The following is a 22056-nucleotide window of genomic DNA, read 5'->3' on the forward strand; positions in this document are numbered from 1 at the left end:
ATTTAAGGATTTTAAGATGCGGCTGGCTTGCCTTTTCAGTTGCTGTTGCTCATCATGAATGCTGCAGTTCTGGAAGGCAAACCCCAGTTCTCTGTACCTGCTGCTCTTACCCAAATGTCTACCATCAGGATAGCCACTCAGCAGATCCGGAGGGCTAAGGAGCAGAAGCAGCCACCTTGCTGATTAAAAACCAACTGTAGGAGTTCCCGTCCTACAAAGCTCGCAGTGGTTAACGAATCCGACTAGGAACCATGAGGTTGCGGGTTCGGTCCCTGCCCTTGCTCAGTGGGTTAACTATCCGGCGTTGCCGTGAGCTGTGGTGTAGGTTGCAGACGTGGCTCGGATCCCGCGTTGCTGTGGCTCTGGCATAGGCCGGAGGCTACAGCTCGGATTGGACCCCTAGCCTGGGAACCTCCATATGCCGCGGGAGCGGCCCTAGAAATGGCAAAAAGACAAAAAAAAAACAAAAAAAAAAACCAACTGTAGTTTCCTATCCCTGTGTCCCAGGGAAGAACAAATGCTTGGGTGGGGAAAAAAAAGTTCCAGAGAAAATCATGTGACCGTCTCTTTTTTAGGCTCATGAAACAAGAGCCTTGGCCATCTAGGCTTACAGCAGTAAGCTACCTATTTTAGTATATGCTTCCCTGTGAAGAACAAAGCTCATCTTTTTTTTTTTAAAAAAAAAAAATCCATTTTCTTGAAGTATCATTGATACTGACTGTTTTGTTAATTTCCACGGTATAGCAAAGTGATTCCGTTATACATGGATCGACATTCTTTGTCACATTCTTTTCCACTACGGTTTATCACAGGATATTGAATACGGTTCCCTGTGCTATCGTTGTTTATCCATCCTATATACGTTTGCCTCTACTAATCCCAGCCTCCCAGTCCATCCCTTCCCAACCCCGCTCCCCCTTGGCCACCACAAGTCTATTTTCTGTGTCTGTGAGTCTGTTTCTGAAGCTCACCTTTTCATATCCTTGTTTGTTTGTTTGTTTCCACCACCCTGGGGCATGTGAAGTTCCTGGGCCAGGATCAGATTCAAGCCCCAATGGTGGCAATGCTGGATCCTTTCATCCACAGAGCCAGGCCAGGGACTGAACCTGCATCCTGGCGCTACAGAGATGACACTCACCCTGTTTTGTCACAGCAAGAATGTCCATATACCTGCTTTAAATGAAGGAGGTGGGCCAATTTTTAGGTCCACTTAGGGTCATTTTAAGGTCCGTTTCGTTCTGACAACCCATTTTCCAGAGTGCAAATGCTCAGGGTCTGACTGCTTTATCCTGAAGGTGCTCTGTGTAAGCTTTTGTTTATCACTGAGAGGTTGAAGGCAAAACAGGAGAGAGCTAAATAGGGATTCCCAGCTGCTAAAAAACAAAAACAAAAACAAACAAAAAACTGGTTCATTTGCTTTCATCCTGGGGCCAAGGAAACCTGGGTTCACACTCTGTCTTTGTCTATTGGTTGAAAAGTAAAAAATTAAGAATACAAATTTTTTTAGCCCCTCCTTGATCCAGATAAGCCTATAGTTTTTATTTCGTTGATAGGTTGCCATGCTGGCTTTGTGAAACGTAGTAAAAAGCAGAGTTCTCAACTCTTGCTATACATTAAAATATTTGAACTAAAAAAAAATCAGGAGTTCCCCTCGTGGCTCAGCAGAAATGAAACTGACTAGTATCCATGAGGATGCAGGTTCGATCCCTGGCCTCACTCAGTGGGGTAAGCGTTTCTGTGAGCTGTGGTGTAGGTCGCAGACATGGCGTGGATCTGGCGTTTTTGTGGCTGTGGTGTAGGCCGGCAGTTACAGCTCCAATTTGACCCCTAGCCTGGGAACTTCCATATGCCTCAGATGTGGCCCTAAAAAGACAAAAGACCAAACAAACAAATGAACAAAACAATTAAATAAAAACTTTGGGGGTGGGAGAGCAGGGCTAGACAGTCATCAGTATTTTTCTAAAACTTCCCAGGTGAGTTTAATGTACACCCAGGGATGAGAATTTCTGGTATAAAGTATTCAGGATGCTTCTATGGAAAGTGATGGAAGGAAGCATCTATTAAATTTTGCCTACTAATTACCTGCTATGCCTTCTAAGATCATGTATTTCTTTCTTTCTTTTTATGGCCATACCCAAGGCATAGGGAAGGGTAGGGGTCGAATTAGAGCTGTAGCTGGAGCCTACGCCACAGCCACAGCCACAGCCACACAGGATCCAAGCTGCATCTGGGAGCTGCACTGCAGCTTGCAGCAACTCCAGATCCTTAACCCACTGAAAGAGGCCAGGGAGCAAACCTGCATCCTCACAGAGATTACATAGGGTCCTTAACCCACTGAGCCACAATAGGAACTTTATGTATTTCTTTTTTAAGCAAAAGGAAGGAAGGAAGAGAGAAAGAGAGAGAGAGAGAAAGAAAGAAGGAAAGAGAAGAAAGAAAAAGAAAGAAAGAAAGAAAGAAAGAAAGAAAGAAAGAAAGAAAGAAAGAAGAAAGAAAGAAAGAAAAAAAGAAAGAAAGAAGGAAGGAAGGAAGGAAGGAAGGAAGGAAGGAAGGAAGGAAGGAAGGAAGGAAGGAGGAAGGAAGGAAGGAGGGAAAGAAGGGAGGGAGGGAGGAAGGAAGGAAGGAAAAGGAAAAGGAAGAAAGGAAGGGAGGAGAGAGGGAGGAAGGAAGGGAAAAAAAGGGAGGGGGGAAGGAAGGAGGAAAGGAAGAAAGTGTAATGTACCTCTTGGTAGCACTGTGATGAATATTCTCAAACATGCCATTTTTCCTATTCCTGCCCAACAGGAAGTGTTGTGGGTTTGACGTTTCATTTGACAATAGATCCTGTGCAGTTTCAGGTCTCTTAACCAATTCACATTTTCGTGGGTAGCTTGTCTTTGACCGTTTCCTGTTGACTGTACCTACCCACCTGACAAATGCGTGCTTCCTTCACCCTTTAGAAAGTTCTCAAACATCCCAGCTCCTGAGGCTGTATGTTGGTCTGTCCCCTATGAGGCTGGAGGGGAGATGCATGTCTCTCTTCAGACAGATCTGTGGTCGGAACCCAGTACCTGTTGTCATTCCCGAACTGTCATTATCTTTGCAGATCCCTCGCCATTGGAACCAAAGCCGGTTATAAGCTGTTCTCTTTGAGTTCTGTGGAGCAACTGGACCAAGTCCACGGGAGCAGTAAGTGTGTGCCTGTGAAATCGAAGGGACATCAAATCCTCCCTCCAGACTTTAATCTGTGATGCTCCTAAGCTTTCCTGTTTCCCTCTACTAACCCTCAAACTTGAGTCTGTAGTTTTTCAGATTTAAATGTAAATCATTGTCTCTGCTTTCTTTAAAACAAACAAACAATGAGGAGTTCCCGCTATGATACAATGGGATCCACGGTGTCTCTACAGCAGCAGGGACACGAGTTTGGTCCCCGGGCCAGCACAGTGGGTGAAGGATCCAGTGTTGCTACAGCTATGGTGTAGGTTGTAACTCTGGCTTAGATTTGATCCCTGGCCTGGGAACTCCGTATACCTCGGGGCAACCAAAAAACAAACAAACACAATGCAGCACTTGGAAGACTTGGCAATAGCTTAGCTAACATTTACTTCTTACATAAAGAAATCCTTTGAAACCGTATTGTTGGCACTTTTTCATATTCTTCTGTGCATAGCTATCAGAAGTCAATTACAATTTCTTTCTGCCCTTTAGCTGGCACTCTAGAATATTGGTAACACTCATTCAGTTATGGAAGTATTTTGTTTCAATAAAACAATACCAACTCATTCATATAGTCCATATCAAAGACGTTGAGGTACTTCTAGTGAATATTCAAAACAAGTCCAGGAGTTCCCGTCATGGCTCAGTGGTTAATGAACCCGACTAATATTCATGAGAATGTGGGTTCAATCCCTGGCCTCGCTCACTGGGTTAAGGATCAAGTGTTGCTGTGAGCTGTGGTGTATGTCACAGACGAGGCTTGGATCCAGCGTTGCTGTGGCTGTGGTGTAGGCTGGGGGCGACAGCTCCAATTTGACCCCTAGCCTAGGAACTTCCATATGCTGAGGGTGCGGCCCTAGAAAGTGCAAAAAAAAAAAAAAAAAAGGAGTTCCCATCGTGGTGCAGGGGAAACAAATCCAACTAAGAACCATGAGGTTGCGGGTTTGATACCTGGCCTCACTCAGTGGGCTAAGGATCCAGCACTGCCATGAGCTGTGGTGTAGGTCAAAGATGCAGCTCGGATCTGGTGTTGCTGTGGCCCTGACGTAGGCCAGCAGCAACAGCTCCAGTTGGACCCCTGGCCTGGGAACCTACATATGCCATGTGTGTGGCCCTAAAAGGACAAAAAAGACAAAAAAAAAAAAAAGTCCAGCGTAGAAATGTTATTCTCTCATTGTCTTGGGGTAAATAATAATTGATGCCACCGTAATAGTGAAGAACACACATTCTTTGGATTTCCTGGGAAGGGGCTTGGCCAATAAAATGTCGGGCTCTTAATTTATTTATTAGATTTTTGGGGGAAGGGGGACAGGGTGTGCAGTGGCTTGATGTGGTATGTCAGTTCCCAGACTAGGGATTGAACCCAGACTGCAATCTGGGTGGTGAAAGTGCCAAATCCTAATCACTAGACCACCAGGGAGCTCTCTGTTAGGTGTTATTTTTATTAAAACATTTTGGTGAAGATTTTGCTCTGTATCTGTCCTATGTTGTTCCCTCTGGGGCTTGCTGGAGCCCAAGAAAGGTATGCCTATGACAAGAATGTTCTCAGAAAGACACTGCAGCCTCCACTTCTGGGCACTCAGGATTCTTACCAATGTACCTTCCTCCTGAGGACAGGACTTCCCGGCTCATAACACAGACGTCCTGACTGTCTTCCACAGGAAAGGAGTTCCCGAGAGGGTTAGAGAGCACAGCACGATCAGGGGGGAGGGGCACAGAATTAACTATGTTTCCGCCTCTCCCCCCCCCCATCACTGTGGCACCTGTACCTCTTAGCAACAGGGACCAGAAAGATTCCGAAAGCAAAGGCTCCGACAGAGTTGCCACTCCTCTGAAACCTCTCATGGAGAAAGAGTAGCTTGAGATGGTCTGAACCTCCCAGATAGTTTCTGCAGAGTAAACAGTGGTGCCCGAGGCCCCTAGCGGGGCCATTCCACCACGCAGGTGGCATCAGGGGAAGCTCTGGGAATCCTGGCTTTGTGTTCTGGTCCCCGGTGTTTTCTTTACTTGGGCGCGTCGAAAGGGCTTTGGGACTTGGGAAATGATTGACGCTTCACAGTGGAGGTGGGGGGATAAAAAGTCATTGCAAGTGTGTGCGAAAGGAGGGCCCCCAGCAGGACTCCCAAAAGGCTGGCGCCCTGGCAGGAGGGTGCTCGGGGCAGGGGGCTGAAGGGTGTGCAACCTCGCCTGCTTTCCTCCCGCCTCACCGCCCCCCAGATGAAATCCCAGACGTCTACATCGTGGAGCGCCTCTTCTCCAGCAGCCTGGTGGTGGTGGTGAGTCACACGAAGCCGCGCCAAATGAATGTCTATCACTTCAAGAAAGGCACGGAGATCTGTAATTACAGCTACTCCAGCAACATCCTGTCCATCAGGCTGAACCGGCAGGTGAGTCCCGGGCTCCCGATGGTGGGATCCGAAAAAACGGATGAATATCCTTCATGATGAATGCCTCGACCACAAGCATGTAGTTCTACAGGGGAGTTAATACGCAGGCCGGGTGTTATGGGGACGTGGTTAGGTCTACCCTGCGTGTGCGTTTCAGTGGTACGACCCCTCCCCCGTCCCCGTTGGATGCAGGCTGGGTGGAACCCTGACTCTGAAGCTGTCCCGAGATCTACGGGAACCTCTCCGGTTGGGGCCCTAGATGGTGCATGCGTTGCAGGCTGTCACAGACGCCTCTCAGAATAAACTGAGGAGAAGGCGTGATGCTCCTAGGTTAGTTCTGAAGCCCATCGGTGAAACCACCCCTTCTCTTGCCGGTCCTCAGGCCTCCCCAGGGGACAGGTGCTGAGTCTCAGGCTTCTCTCTTTCTTTCTCCCGGCAGCCCTTAAAGATGTTACTTCTGCTGTTTCCTTATTGGAGGAAGGGTTGTTCTTATCTCAAAAGGGCAATATAGGAGTTCCGGCCAGGGTGCAACACATTCCTGGGCATGTGGGAGGGCGGGGACTTGGGTTCGAATCCCCCGCCTGGTGCACTGGCTTAGGTCAGACTACCCACCCAGGAACTCCAAATGCTGCAGGGCAGCCAAACATGAAGAAAAAGAAAAAAAAGTGCAATTACATTCTTTTTAAAAATATAAGTTCTGGGAATTCCCAGGTGGCCTGGCAGTTAAGGACCCAGCACCACTGCTGTGGTTTGGGTCACTGCTGTGGTGCAGGTTTGATCAGGTTTGATCAGATTTTATCCCTGGCCTGAAAACTTCCGTATGCCATGGGCTCAGCCAAAATAAAAAAAAAAATGTGTTCGTGTGTGTGTGAATGTATATATGTATACATGTAGATACATATATGTATATGTATATATATAAATTATATACAGACAATACATATATAAATCATATATACACTGTATCTGTATATATAAATGCTTAGACTTGTGGTTCCCAAGGTTACCCCTCCCCTTGTTGGTGGGGAGATGGAGTGGGAGGCTGGGATTAGGAGAGGCAAGCTATTATATAGAGAATGAATAACGGTACGGTCCTCCTGATAGCACTGGGAACTATATTCAATATCTTATAAAAAGAATATTCTTGAAAAAGAATATAAAGAAGAAAAAGACAAAAAAAACCCAGCTTCCAAAAGTACATAGTTATAAGATAAAATAAATTCAAATAGATGAAAAATTAAAAAGGTGGAAATTAGAGTGGGATGGAAGATGTTTATATGTGTAGACATGTAAAGACAATTAAATCATAGGAAAGGAACAACTAAAAAATATACGTTCTCATTAAATAAGTATTTGGAGTATGAGTAGAGTTTTTTCCTTGAATTATTAGATTAAAAATCCCACGAGGGCAGCAACTATATCCATTTTGCTCACGACTGTAAGACCTGGTAGAAAAGACAGTCCTGGCAGGAAAATGCTCAGTGCCTATCTGTTTCCTGGCTGCCTATTCAATACATAAACAAACAAATCAGTTCTTTATATGACTGGACAGGTCTGTCTATTCAGTTAACTATTTCCAGGATGCTGGAGGTCACTGCCTTCACTAAGGACGTCGTTTTCCTCTTTGTGCCTAAGCTATTAAGCGCTTAATGAATTTTTTTTTTTAATCAAATGAGACAAAGTGCTGTCTTAAGGTTCTAAGAAAGCAATTGTTTCTTTGGGTCCATCCCCTGTTTTGTCTGAATAGCCACTGAATAAAGCAGGGTGGTAGAAAACAGCCTGAGAAATAGAATATGGAAGGTGTTTAAAGCAAGAAGTAGCACTTGATAAAGAAGATAAACCCAGGTTCTTGGCAAGGGAGGGAAAGGCAGTTTGAGAGTTTTCGACCTGAAGGCTTTTACGCACAATTCTTGGCTCCGAGGCTCCCTCTGAAATCTGTTGGTTGTACGTTACATTTCGTTGCAGAACTTTTTAATCTTTGCCTATGGTAATGGCCAGGACATGAAAGGCAGACGGTTCAGGCAAACGTCCTGTAAAGATCAGAACCCTCAAATGGTATCTATGCTATTTATTTATATTATGTCTCTCTTGGCTGCTCTCTGATGTTTTCACCAGCAAATGGGACAAAGGCTTATTCAAGTGCCCAAGTCCGTTAACCATTAGGTGCCTCCCTCTCCTCAATAAAACACTCATTAACTTCAGAGTTCCCCTCCCCCATCTTCTAAAGAACATTAAAGCACCTAGAACTGCTCTGCTGTTCACGACCAAGCTAACTGGACCCCAGACCAAGCAGGGCTCTCTTCCTTGAGCATTTCTTCCCCGAACAAGATGATCTGAAACAGGGCTGGAAAAATCTTCCGAGTTGGCTCTTAAAACGTTCAGGTTTGGGACTTCACTTTTGGTTCACGGGGCTGCAGCAGCCCCTCCCTGCCAGGTGGGGGTTCTGCCACCCTCTCCCCAAGGATGTGGAAAGAGGGGCTGCTTGGTCTCTGTCATCCGGTCTTCAGGCAGTGCAGTTCCTTCCTAAAAAACGGGAGAAGTCAAAAGGCTGTGTAGAGAATTAGAGGAAAGAAAATCCCTATTTTCCTCTAAATCTCTAGAAAGGTAGATATTTAGGAATCGTGATCGTTTTCATTTTCAGTTGCAGTTAATCCCCTTGCACTCATTGAGGAAATGTATCTTGTGGAGTAAAGACAATAAACCAGATGTGTTTGGATATGTAAACGCCCGTGGTTCTTGGACCATCTGTTCCGCAGGACCCTTATTATCTGCATGGAGATTGATTGGACGGAAGCCTCTGAGGGCAGACGCTGTGAATAATTTTCTCATTGATAAAAGTTTTTACCTCTAGAACCTAGAAAAGTAGACAAGAGAGAGGAGGACAGGGAATGAGCTGAACTGAGGCCAGCCCCGAGTGCTGCCGAGACTGGAGGCTGATGAGGAAAGGAAGCAGCGATGAAGACGAAGCCCCTCCTGTCTCCCTCTCCCTCTTTTCTGTCTCTTTCCCTCCCGTTTTATTCTTCCTTGTCTGCAGCCAGCACAGGGAGTGACCTGAAGTTCAGCCACAGAGCAGCTGGTGCTGTTAGAGCCGGTGGGAAAAGACGCAGACGAGGTCAGGCAGGCAAGCAGGCCGTAGAGGTTCTTCCTGCCAAAGACATATGTTGGCGACCCGATATTCCAGGGGTTGCACTCGGACCTGGGGGTGGGGATGCAGGAGCCTTTCAGAAACCTACCTACGTCCACAAGCTTAGAGCACCCAGTCCAGACAGCACCGAGTGCTGGCAAAAGGCAGAGGGACGGGGTAAATCAGGGAATCTATATCTCACGGAGAAACACTAAGATATGTCATTCATTTGGAGACCTGCTAGAATCTTTTTTTTTTTTTTTTAACTCCTCAGCACCCAGATCTGTGGCTATAGAGCCTTAAATAACATTGAGAAAGGTGTTTCCATGTTATTGTTCTGCTTGGTTCCAGTGACAGTGTCCCAAAAAATCCTGAGCTGGAAAAAGTCTTGCTTGGGAAAACGACAGTGCAGGCTTTTCCCTGAAGGAGAGCCTGCTGCTTCCCGGTAGTGTGTTTAGGTCCCTTCCTTTCCAAGAGCTGTTCCTTGGGATGAAAGGATGTGGCCCCAGGGCAATGGTTCTTATGTCCGGGGTGCTTGTCTAACCCCCCCCCCCCGCCCCCCAAGCCAGATGCTCCAGGCAGAGCCCCTGAATGCCAGAGGCTCATCCAAGCCGAAGAAGCGCTGCCCAGAGGAAGCTGAGTCGAAGGAGCAGGGGTAGCAGGTGCCTGCTGGGGGTGAGGCAAGCGCTGACCTCAAACTCCCTCCCAGGAGCTCCTCACGAGCCCCGCCGTCTGCCCTCGCAAGAGCCATGCATTCTGTTCCTCTGCACACCCGACGCCTTAACCCCAGGGCCTGTTTCCACAAGGCCTTCAGGAAGAGGCTCTAAACCTGACAGGTTTCCTTGGAAGAGGAGGAAGGGCGTCAGGGCACAGGGGAGGGGGAGCCCCAGGGAGGGCTGCGGGGTGGGCGGGACCAGGGGGTGTCACGTGGGGGCCGAAGTGTCTCTCCAGTTCTCCCAGGGCTGGAGAGGGTGCACAAAACGGGGTTTGGATGAGTGTTTGAGCGGAACGAAGTTAAAGCTGGCAATCATTCAGAGAGGGTACGACGTAACCCTGGCTGATACAGACAAAGCAGGGAAGCCCTCCTTGTACAGGAAGGAGACTTTGCCGTGAACATCAAAGTGAGCCCGTCTGATGGGAAGAGGACCCGAAAATTTACCCACAATCATCTTCAGGGGCCAAGGGAGTCAGATCAGGAAGTATCCGGGATTCCCGGGCCAGCGAGAGGGGAGAGTATTAAAAAAAAAAAAAAAAAGGGAAATCTCAATTTCTAAATGAAATGTCCCTGTATCCGATGCTTCTGTTCAGGTGATGCTGTCACATTCACAGGTGCATGCACGCAGGTATGCCCACAGCATTATCTTCAAATTGACGGTCAAAATCCTTCCCCCTTTAGGCGTGGAGTCAAGTTAGGATTCACATGAAAAATGCGTGGGTCTTGAGAAGGTCGGGCCCTTTTCAAGGCATCGGCCCTAGAGATTGACGAGTCTGTGTGATTTCAGAGGCTGCTCGTCTGCCTGGAGGAGTCTATTTACATTCACAACATTAAAGACATGAAGCTGTTGAAGACCATCCTGGATATTCCTGCAAACCCAACAGGTGAGCCCCAAGCGCAGAACAGGTGCCCCCACATCTCATGTCCAGGTGCTCCCTGCACCCGCTCTGCGTCCGCCTAAACAGAAAACCCAAAGCAGAGGTTGTGCTTTATGGCTTTATAAATCTTCGTGGTATTTGCCTTGAAGCTTTGTCTTAATTGTGGCAGCTTCAAATGGTATTAGGCTGTGGATCCTGCAGGGAGGTCGTGTGGCCGACCCTGCAGCCCTAGAGAAAGAGAAAGCTCCTTTCACCTGGGACCTGTTCTCAGCCAACGCGTCAGAGCATTTAGGCAGACACCTAGGAGAGTTCATGCATCTAGTATTGAAAGATGTTTGCCCCTAGTTATTTTCGCTGGTTGTTCGGTGTAGAGTAGATGTCATCATTAGAAGCAGGTTTTGACTTGATGTGTCTACCTGACTACGAGACAGCCTGTCCATGCAGAATGCGTTTTATTATGTTATAGACAGGTCTCTCTGCTTGAGTGATATGCTAGGATGTTGGGACTTGACTAAATTCTCAGATGTAACACGGTTTAATAAATTTTCCCACTTTCAAAACGGGAATAGGGAGTCCCCTGTGACCTAGCCGTTAAGGATCCACCATCGTCACTGCCATGGCACTGGTTCAGTCCCCGGCCCAGGAACTTCCACATGCCTCGGGCAGAGCCAAAAAAAAAAAAGAGTGGGAAGAGTTTGGATTAATTAGGCTGAAATGGCGGGTGATGATGTTTTATGAATCCATGGAGGCAGAGGTAAAGGCTATGTCCTTCCTCCTGTGGCGGGTGGGGAGCCATCCGCCAGAACGGTTGGCATATCTAATGATCAGAGTAATACTTGTAAGCTGGACTCCGACGTAGTCATTGAATGCTTGCTTCAGTTTATTGCAGTTTATTATTTATTCTATTTCTTTGACATCCACTGAATTTCAAGATCTTTGTGACTTGACCTAGTCACCCACTCTTTGAGCCTCAGTTGCCTTATCTGGAAAATGGAATAATAAAACCCACCTCACCGGGTTAGCCGAGAATTAAGCAAAACGCTGTTGGTGACCGTGACTGCCATACAGAAAATATTTCCTCTGGCCTCAGGTCCTCCTCTCATCCGAATTATACAAATGGCCCGTTGCTGTTGACTTTGAAATGTCAGCCCTGACAAGATTGCGTTTTATGTATTTATGTATGTATGTATTTTGGCCATGCGCTTGGCATGTAGAAGTTCCCAGGCCAGGGATTGAATCCACGCCACCACAGTGACCCGTGCCAGAACAGTGACACCACCGGATCCTTAACTGCCAGGCCACCAGGGAACTTCCAAAATGGCATTTGAAAAGATCAAAGGGATGGAGGCCGTTAGAAAGGTCTGTGAGAGAGACCTAGAGCAGATTTGTGGTTGGGGGAGGGGGGAGGGAGGGCGATGGGCAGGGAGGTTGGGGGTAGTAGCTGCAAATTCTTACATTTGGAATGGAGAAGCAATGAGGTCCCACCGTAGAGCACGGGGAACTCTCTCCAGTCTCTTGGGATAGACCGTGATGGGAGATCGTATAAGAAAGGGACTGTGTCTATATACACACACACAACATTGAAAACCAACTATACTTTAACAAAAAGCAAAGTTTTTTGCGAGAATCACTTTAAAGCCTACTTCACAGCCTGGAGGATGGTAAGTGAAGAGGCTCTGAGGGGTTCGTTGTTGTGTCATCGTTGCTTAGGAACGAGAGGTTGAACTAAACTGGAACTGCATTTATTGCAGATGTACTGTGCCCAAGACTGTCAGGTACGGGTGTGGGAACCACACACTGGGAACCCCAGATCTAGCCGGCACAGGTGCCTGGAGACAGCCTGCCTCAAGTGACACAGTACAGGCCACGTGCCCTGCGTGTGTGTAGGGCTGGGACCCGAGAAGTGACAGTCGGAAGGAGGAGGTGCTCTTCTTTCTGATCGGGTGGGACCAGCCAGCGGGGTCTGAGCAGAACCCCCGGGAGGGGTGGGCCTGAACTGGACCCTGGGGGCTTTGGGCAGGGGAATTCTTGGGTGGGCACAGGACATTCCAGGCAGGCAGGAAGTTCAAAGCTGCCTGTGACTCTCTGTTTCTTCAAAGAGAGGGCAGTTGGGCACCGCCAGTGGCCTCTCGATGGGGCACCTCCACCCTGAGCGCCCTCCTCTGCCGGCTCAGGCTGGGGACCGTGCTGCCCGCCTACAGGACGGGCCTGTTCCTCCTGCCAAAAGCCCATCTCGTCTTAATTTTTAGCAAATACCGCTGTTCGTCTTAGCCCAGAAAACTCACTGACCGACTCAATTTTTTGCACTTTAAACAGGGAGGGAAAGGAGATTTGAGCGTGCGGGGCTGTGTGGGGTTTCTGTTACAAAGAATTTATACTCTTTCCAAAGGGAACCCTTTTCAACCAAGAACAGTTAGAAACAATGGGACATGTTCTCTCTGTCTCAGACAAACCCTTCCGAGTGGGTCTGGGGATAGATTTAGCACTTCCTTCCGAAAGAGGAGGACCAGAGTGGGTCTTACTGCACTTTGGATGTTCTTGGGCGAGAAAGCCCGGGATCTTCTCAAGTCCTGACATTTGTAATGAGCCTCTCAACGTCCCCTGAGCAGTTGCTACTTTGGTAAAACAGAGGTGATCACATCCACCCCACAGTTATGACGGGGAGGATTCACTGGGGGTGTGGAGGGTGGGGGTGGGGGTGCCAGGGGCAGGTCTGGCAGCACAGGCAGGCAGTCAGCTCCCTCATCACTTCCGCCTCCCGCCGGGAGGGCAGGCAGCCCCGAAATGGGTCAAAGTTTCACTGTGGTGACATGGCCGGGGCCTCACTCCAGAACTGCCGGCAGGATCAGCAGTGAGGTCCTCCTGTACAGCACAGGGAACGCTATCCAGTCTCTTGGGATAGAGTATGATGGATGCTAATATGAGAAAAAGAATGTATATAAATGTATAACTGGGTCACTTTGCTGTATAGCAGAAATTAGCACAACACTGTAAATCAACTATACTGTAATTTAAAAAAAGAAAGAAAAAAAAAACTGGCTGCAGCCTCTGAGCGGCCAAAACCATGAAGATAAGATCCTCAGAGGAGTTCCTGTCATGGTGCAGCAGAAATGAATCGGACTGGGAACCAAGAGTTCAATCCCTGGACTCGCTCAGTGGATTAAGGATCCAGCATTGCCGTAAGCTATGGTGTAGATCCTAGCCTCGGCTTGGATCCCGAGTTGCTATGGCTGTGGTGTAGGCCAGCAGCTGTAGCTCTGAGGACCCCTAGGCTGGGAAGCTCCATATGCCACGGGTATGGCCCTAAAAAAGCAAAAATGTGTGTGTGTGTGTGTGTGTATCCTCAGAGGCCAGGACTTTCCTTTATTTGTTCCCATCTTCTCATTTATTTTCTGAACAAAATGTATTAGATGGAGGAGTTCCCTTGTGGCTCAGCAGGTTAAGGATTTGGCATTGTCTTTGCAGCGGTGCTGTGCAGCTGCTGTGGCGCAGGTTCGATCCCTGGCCCCGGAAGTTCTGCATGCTGCAGGCACAGCCAAGAAACAAACACACACACACACACACACACACACACACAAACCAAACAAACAAACAAAAAAAATCAGATGGAAACTCTGAGTCTTGATCCAATGGTTCCTTCCTGGGTACACAGGAGATAGAGTCACTTATCTGATCGGCTCAGTCTCACAAATTCTCAATGTATTCTGAGTCAGTGAACTACACACCACGACCTACACAGAGTCTGCCATGGCTTCATGCTCAGTACCAAATGTGGCTGTAAATTTCCTTCCTTTTGTCTGTTTGTGTCCTGCCCATTCCTGTTGTGTCAAAGACGGCAGGCTGTTTCCTTTAAAGACTTGGGCCAGTCGGGGCTCGAAGTTAATTTCCTGCTAGCACAGCAGTCTGTGGCCTGAGCAGTTGAGGGAGGAAATCTCCATTAAAAAAAGAAAAAGAAAAGAAAAAAAAAAACATTCTGCCAACTGCAGAACTCAGGGATGCTGTAGTTTGCAGACTTTTAGGGAACACTGAGGAAGCAGTCTATACTGCACAGCAATGTGTGTAATAGAACAGAATTGCTGAGTATTCTCCTGTGGGTGCTCTTTCTGAAAACGTCACGCAGGTGGGGTCAGCATCTCATTTTTAGTAGCATAGAGCATGCATGTGTACAGAGACAATTTCTTTCTATTCCTAAAAATCGGAAAGCATATTCTGAGACCTTAATCAACCCAGAGGGAACCACATTTTATAAATCACTGCTAACTTGCTTAAAGTTTGACATGTAATGCTCTAAATACCAAGGTAAGAATGATTTAGAACCACGGGACTTCCTTCTCATTCCAGCCAACGATGCCATTGGTTCTTGAATGAAAAGCAGGCATTCCTTTCCCAGCTGCAGAAGAATTCCAGCCAAAACAATTTTGGTAAAGTTATAGCTGACTATGATTTATGAAAATGTGTGTCAAGTCGAAAGTCCAAAAGCCACATCAAAACCTAACTCCTTACACTGAAAAAAAAAATGGCTGGAGGAAAATATACTCAAATATTGAGCATAATGAAAAGCCCCTGGGTTTTAGAATTGCCGGGGAGAATTTTTTTTTTTCTTTATATTTTCCGGACTCTGCAAAATTTCTACACTACCACCTTTTTTTTTTTTTTTTTTCCTTTTTAGGGCCGCACACATGGCATAGGGAAGTTCCCAAGCTGGGAGTTGAATCTGAGCTGCAGCTTCAACCACAATCACAGCAACAGCAGATCCGAGCTGCACCTGTAACCTACATACACCACAGTTTGCGGCAACGCTGAATCCTTAGCCCACCGAGCGAGGCCAGGGTTCAAACCTGAATCCTCATCACTTTTATGTCATAAAATAATGTCCAAGAAAAAGTTCACTTCCCTTCCTAAAAAGGGTTTCGTGTGACACTTGGGACAGAAACAGAAGACTAGTAGCACAGTAATGTTTAAGTCTGTAGCAAAGTCTTCCTTCTTTCCTAAGGCGCTTCCCAAGAAATAAAGGTGATGGTCGGAGTTGGTTGGATTTGTCTGCGAGCTGGACTATAGGCAGCTAGAGGAGCTCAGATTATGCTTTTCTGGGGCCCTTTGTTCAGTCTGCATGGCTCGGTGTGCAGGACCCCTTGGCTAAATTCAGAGGTGCTGGCAGAGGTGCAGGCCCAGAGACGACACTGTCAGCTAAGTGTCGCCCTCATCCTTGTGTCTTCTTGTCAGAATCTGGTGTCATCTCATCCTCCATTAGGTTTTACAGAAAGTTCTGTGTCCGCTGAGGAAGTATAAGCTTTCTTCCTTTCTGGGCAATTTGCATTTTACCATAAAGTGCTAAAGGTCACCTCGCACCTGTGAGAATGGCTCTTATCAAAAAGGCCAGAGATAAGAAGTGAAGACAAGGGTGTGGAGAAACGGGAACCCATAGGCACCGTTGGTGGGAATGTCCATCGGTGCCGCCACCACGGAAAACTGTATGGAGGTTCCTCAGAAAACTAAAAATAGAACCACCTTAGGGTTGGGCAATTCCACCTCTGGATGTTTATCCAAAGGAAATGAAAACACGAACTCCAAAAGATATCTGTGTCCTTCTGTTCACTGCAGCATTATTTACAATAGCCAAGACATGGAAACAACCTAAGTGTCCATGGACAGATGAATGGATTAAGAAGATGTGGTATAGAGCTATAATGGAATACTACTCAGCCGTGAAAAGAAGGAAATCCTGCCAGTGTAACAACATGCGTGGACCTTGAGGGCATCAGGCCAAGTGAATTAAGCCAGGCAGAGAAAGACAAATACCATACAATCTCACCTATGCGTGGAATCTTAAAACAAACAAGCTCATAGATCCAGAGAACAGATTGGTGGTTGCCAGAGGTTGGGAATCAGGGAAAGGGGGTGTGAAATCATTGAACAGGATCAAAGTAATAAAATAAATAAGTCATGGGGTGTAATGTTCAACATGGAAATGAGAGTTAATAATACTGTATTGCAGGAGTTCCCTGGTGGCCTGGTTCTTAAAGATCCAGCATTCTCACTGCTGTTGACTCTGGTTTGATCCCTGGCCTGGGAACTTCCTGTGTGTGCCGAGGGCACCACTAAAAGTAATTATAATACTGGATTATGTATTTGGAAGTTGCTAAGGGAATAGACCTTAGAAGTTCTTATCACAAAAAAAAAAAAAATTTCATAACTCTGTCTGGGGAAGGATGTTACCTAGATTTATCATGGTGACTATATATACATTCTCTTTGTAATATATAAAAATATCAAATCATTAGGGTATACACCTGAAATGAATGCAGTGTTCTCTGTTTGTTATACCTCAATGTCAAAGAAAAACAAACTCAGAAAGGCCTTCTGCTCAAAGGCCTCCATTTCTCCCGTCCACAGAGATGGGCCTTGACATTTCAGTGGAGGAAGCATATAAACAAAGATGTGGGATCTTTGCGTGTTAAAGCTGGAAAGAACCCTAGGTCCCCAGAGCCCCCTGGCCCCCCGGTTTCACGGGTAGGAAACGGGTCTGAAAGGGCCACAGGCAGCTCGTGCTATATGGTGGATGGTAGATTGGATCTTGACTCCATGTCCTCTGCCTATTTCTGCATTTAAGACATTCTTAAAACACGGCCTTTCTCCCCCTGACAGCTTTGAAGTAGTTCACATGCTGTACGATTCACCCGTTTAAAGTAGCTTTTAGTGTATTCAAAGAGTGGTAACCCTCACCATGATGCATTTCAGAACGTTTTCATCAGGGCCCCCTAAACCCCCGCATGTCTTAGCCATCACCCCCTTGCCTTCAGTCCTAGGCAACCCTAATCTGTTTCTCCCTCCATAGATGTATCTATTCTGGACATTTCCTATAAGTGGAATCATACCATATATGGTCTTTTGTGAACAGGCTTCTTTCACTCAGCAAAATATCTTCAAGGTTTATCCGTGCTGTAGCATGTATCAGGACGTTATTTCTTTTTAGCGTCTAATACTATTCCATTGCAGGTTTTATCCATCCATTCATCAGCTGGTAGACATTTGGATTATTTCCACTTTGTGACTCTTGTGAACATTTATATACAATGTTCATGTGGCTGCGCATTTTATTTTCTCTCAGGTATACTCCTAGGAGTGGAATTTTTGAGGTTATATGATAATTCTGTGTTTAACCTTTGGAGGACCTGCCAGGCTGACTTCCAGGCACCACCCCGTCTGTCCCAGCAGCCGTGTGTGAGAGTTCCAATTATCTTTCTGATTAGCGCCATCCTAGTGGGTGTGAAGTGGTATCTCATTGTGGTTTTGATTAGCACTGCTTGTCTTTAAACCCATGTGCTCAGAAACCTTCAGCAGTTGCCCGCTGCATTTGTAAGATCCTAACCCTTTGGTTTGGTTGGGTATCCAAGCCCTTCTGCAGATGCCGCATTCAATCTTAACATCCCTTCTGCTCACTGCCCCTTGGGGGCCCATCACACAGGCCACCCAATCTCCTGATCGTCTTCCCACCCCAGTCCCACCAGACAAGCGCCTTCTGCCTGCCTAGCTGTTCTTGGTGTTGCATTTGGATTGCAAATTCCCCAGTTGAGATGGGGAATCGGGGTTCCCAGAGAACGCTGAGAAGGTATGAGTGGTTTCTGCTAAAGCCAGGTGACCTTGTCCAAAGAAGAGGGATGCAGGATACCAGAGCCTACAAGAAAGGGTGCTGGGCTCAGTCCCCTTCCTCCCATAGCTTCCTGGCACGTGCTAAGAGCACCTGGCTCTGTCCTCAACAAAGCCCGAGCAGGAGTTAAGACCTTGGTTCCTGTTCTCCACATTTGCTGCTTTTACTTGTTCTTCACCTGCAGCTGATTAGGTCAGAAACGTTTTAGCCTGACCTAAAGTTTTTCTTATACTTTTAAGAGAAATCCACTTAACATCCTAACTTGTAACAAAGTTAGAGCCACCTTATTTATTGAAAAAGATGTCTCTTTCCTGATCTTGAAGTTCCCGATGTGGTAATGCTTTTGGTTCTGGCGATTCCTTGAATGCAGTACTATATAAATACTGCATTATTCACCTCTATTAATCTAAACCATTGCTATGAAAATCCTTTACTTAAAGGCTATTAGGCTCCTCCCTGCCTTGAAGCCCCTGATAAATAATACTGGCATAAGTGGGTTCAGTGGTTTGATTGGCTGTTTACGCTTCCAGAATATTGTTGAGCATCTTAAATCCAAATTGCCCTCTTTCTGTAGTTTGTTCCAATGGCAGGCACACCATCTTCCCGCAGGTGCAACCGTCCATGAATTTCCACCTCCGAAGGGGCCCAGTTCCCTTATCAGGGCAGGACATTTGGCTCAGAAAGGGGCAATTTCTAAATAGGTCCTCCCCTGCACCCACCCAAGCTCCCCACCCTTCCACCTGAAATGGCATTTAATCACTTGCAGAAAGACAACACAGCCTCTCACAGTAAGAACATTTATTTCAGTTAAGAGTAAATTGTTTATTGCCCTCCTTGTAATGGAAGGAGATGTTATTTAAGGACCCTTGGGTACCATGTGAAGAGGGGTAGGCAAAATATCCTAAATTATGGGTTCTTGGCTGAGGGGTGGACAAGGTCAGGGTCAACTCAGGGAGGTCTTACCCTGGGAACGTACTTTATATTGGAGTCTTTGGATTAGAGCGAATTGTCACCGCCTGCAAGGCCGTTCCTCCCCTCACCAGCAGGTGGCGCTGTAGCTGTACCGTTTTCAGATGCCCTTTCCAGGCCGGGCCTCCCGGATGGACCTTGGCTTTTCATCTGCGGTTTACCCTCTGCCAGGTCTGTGCGCCCTCTCTATCAACCATTCCAATTCTTACGTGGCCTATCCTGGAAGCCTGACGACAGGAGAGATTGTGCTGTACGATGGACACTCCCTGGTAAGTTGGCAGCGAGCCCGACAGCCCAGCCCACCTGCCTGGCCGCCTGGTCCGGGACAGGTGAGGGGCAGGCTGGGTCGCGTGGGGTGAGGCGCGCAGGCGGAATCAGCACCGGGCGAGTGCACAGTGGCCGCGGCCGTCGGGTGTGGAGGGGAAGGTAGTGCTCTTTGCCCTCATCGCCATCAGTCAGCATAACCACCCGGCAGCGGGCCAGGCCCAGACACCTGCGGTGGAATGGAAACCTCGTGCCAGCTGGGGCCCGTCGTCGGGCTGAGTGTGTCATGCTGGGCTATGGCACGGCCTGCAACAGCGTGCAGCTGTTTCACGTTTCCTGTCCTCTGCTCTCCGAGGCTTTGCGGAGCGGGGCAGGCTTGCTGCAGGAAGCCAGGCCCCCAAAGATGCATCCAGAGAGCCCCTGCGACATCACTCTTGCACCCGGCTGGCCGTCCATCTTCCCGGGGGCAGGAAAAGGGACAGAAATGGAGCGGCCCTTGAGGCAGGATCAAGACACACGGAGAAAGGACATACAGCTGGTGGAAAGAGAGACGCAGAGCCCAGCACATGCGGAGGGTGTCCTGGAGGAAAGACATTTTCCCTCTTCCTCATCAATCTCCATCTGCCTTTTCACCAACAGAAAACACTCTGCACCATTGCTGCCCACGAGGGGACACTGGCTGCCATTGCCTTCAATGCCGCGGGCTCCAAACTGGCGAGCGCGTCGGAGAAGGTGAGTGCTCCCATGTTCGGGGCGCTTCTCCGCGGGGCAGGGGAGGGCTGCAGGTGGCCTCAAAGAGCGGATGGGAGGGGACAGGTGACACGAGGACTGGTGGGCCCCTGCATGTTTGTTTGGTGTATTGGTGCATTTGTTACATGAAAAGGCCACAGGCCTCTGCTGTGCAGGATACGAGAAACTTTGCACCAACCCGCACAGTCTTAAAACACATGCACGCACACCAGCTCGGGTCCGGATAGGTGCTGTGCTGTGTTTCAAAGACACAGTAGACACAAAATGCGTGGCTGTTCAGCAGGCGGGCCGGATATCTCCTGACTAGCAGTCGGGGCAGGTGACTGAGCTGAATTTCAGACGCCTGAAAAACAGGTGTATTTTTGACAAGCAGGGACTGAATATTCTAGAAGCCAGAGCCCTTTGAAGGAACACGCACAGCGCCTTGGGCTAGGATGGGGAGGGAGAGGGAGACAGAGGGTGTTCCATTCACAGCCCCAGAATGGTTTACGTGGCACAGCTACAAACCAAAAACCTCTGGGTGCAATGCTCGGTGCTTCCTCTCCCGAGACAGATGTTCAAAAGCAATAGGACAAGCTCCTCTCTAAAGGGACACATCTGTGTGGCCATTCACGGGACGAAACGCCCACCTGCTTTCTCTTCCAGGGCACTGTCATCCGGGTGTTCTCGGTACCCGAAGGGCAAAAGCTCTATGAGTTTCGGAGAGGAATGAAAAGGTCTGTCTGCCCAGGAAAACCCGCTTGAACGTACGCCCAGAGGTTCTGCAGGGGACAGCTGGCAGCCATCGGGGAGTGGACCGAGGGTGGCTGTGTACCCCCGCATCCCCCAGGCAGGGGTCTAACTCTGCTTCCTCAGGTGACTGACCTAGAGGCCCCGCTGAGTGCTGAGCACACCTGAGAGCGGAGAGGACTTGTTTTTTTCCCCCCTTTGGCCATGCCCTAGGCATGTGGAAGTTCCCCGGCCAGGGATCGAACCCACGCCACAGCAGCAGCCCGGGCCACTGCAGGGACAACACCAGATCCTTAACTGGCTGCTGTGCCACAGGAGAACTCCCAGGGAGGCTTTTAACCTGGGCCTTCAGCTTGGAGAGCCCCCTTTTTTTAAATTGTAGTATAATTGATTTACAATGTTGTATTAATTTCTGCTGTACAGCAAAAGTGATTCCATTACACGTATATGTAAATTCTTTTTAATATTCTTTTTCATTATGGTTAATCACAGGGTATTGACTATAATTCCCTGTGCTATACAGGAGGGCCTTGTTATTTTTCCGTCTTGTATATAAGAGTTTGCACCTGCTAACTCCAAACTCCCAGTCCAGCCCTCCCTTCTCCCCTCTCCCTTGGCAGCCACAAGTCTGTTCTCTATGCCTGTGAATTTATGTTTCATAGACAAGTTCACTTGTGCCATATTTTAGATTCCACATGTAAGCAATATCATATGGTATTTATCTTTGACCTACTTCACTTAGTATGAGAATCTCTAGGTCCATCTATGTTGCTGCAAATGACATTATTTCATTCTTTTTTTTTTTTTTACCACTGAGTAGTATTCCATTGTATATATGTAACACATCTTCTTGATCCACTCCTCTGTTGATGGACATTTAGGTTGCTTCCATGTCTTGGCTGCTGTAAATAGTGCTGTAGTGAACATTGGGGTGCATGTAATTTTTCGAATTATGGTTTTCTCTGGATAGATGCCCCAGAGTGGTATTGCTGGATTATATGGTAACTCTATTTTTAGTTTTTTGGAGGAACTTCCATATTGTTTTCCATAGCAGCAGCACAGATTTACATTCCCACCAATGACATAGGCTGGTTCCTGGAAAACCCTTTTTCTTTTTTCTTTTTTTTTTTTTTTTTTTGCCTTTTGTCTTTTTAGGGCTGCACCCATGGCATATGGAGGTTCCCAGGCTAGGGGTCTAAGCAGAGCTGTAGCTGATGGCCTACACCAGGGCCACAGCAATGCCAGATCCGAGCCGTGTCTGCGACCTACACCACAGCTCACGGCAAGGCCGGGTCCTTAACCCACTGAGCCAGGCCAGGGATCGAACCTGCAATCTCATGGTTCCTAGTTGGATTCATTTCCACTGCGTCATGATAGGAACTCCTGAAAGCCCTTTT

General features: G+C 47.7%; 1 protein-coding gene across 1 annotated transcript in view; it reads left to right on the forward strand.

Moving 5' to 3' along the window:
• The window catches only part of WIPI1 (WD repeat domain, phosphoinositide interacting 1), a 36717-nt gene that overhangs the window by 2866 nt on the left and 11795 nt on the right, over positions 1-22056 (forward strand). Inside the window, exons 2-7 of the mRNA XM_047756935.1 lie at positions 3086-3168; positions 5413-5582; positions 10209-10305; positions 19088-19185; positions 19820-19912; positions 20576-20646. Of these exons, the coding sequence (XP_047612891.1) occupies positions 3086-3168; positions 5413-5582; positions 10209-10305; positions 19088-19185; positions 19820-19912; positions 20576-20646 (612 nt within the window). The remainder of the gene's footprint in view (positions 1-3085; positions 3169-5412; positions 5583-10208; positions 10306-19087; positions 19186-19819; positions 19913-20575; positions 20647-22056) is intronic.

Source organism: Phacochoerus africanus, chromosome 14, assembly GCF_016906955.1.
Source record: "Phacochoerus africanus isolate WHEZ1 chromosome 14, ROS_Pafr_v1, whole genome shotgun sequence".
NCBI classification, from domain to species: Eukaryota; Metazoa; Chordata; class Mammalia; order Artiodactyla; family Suidae; genus Phacochoerus; species Phacochoerus africanus.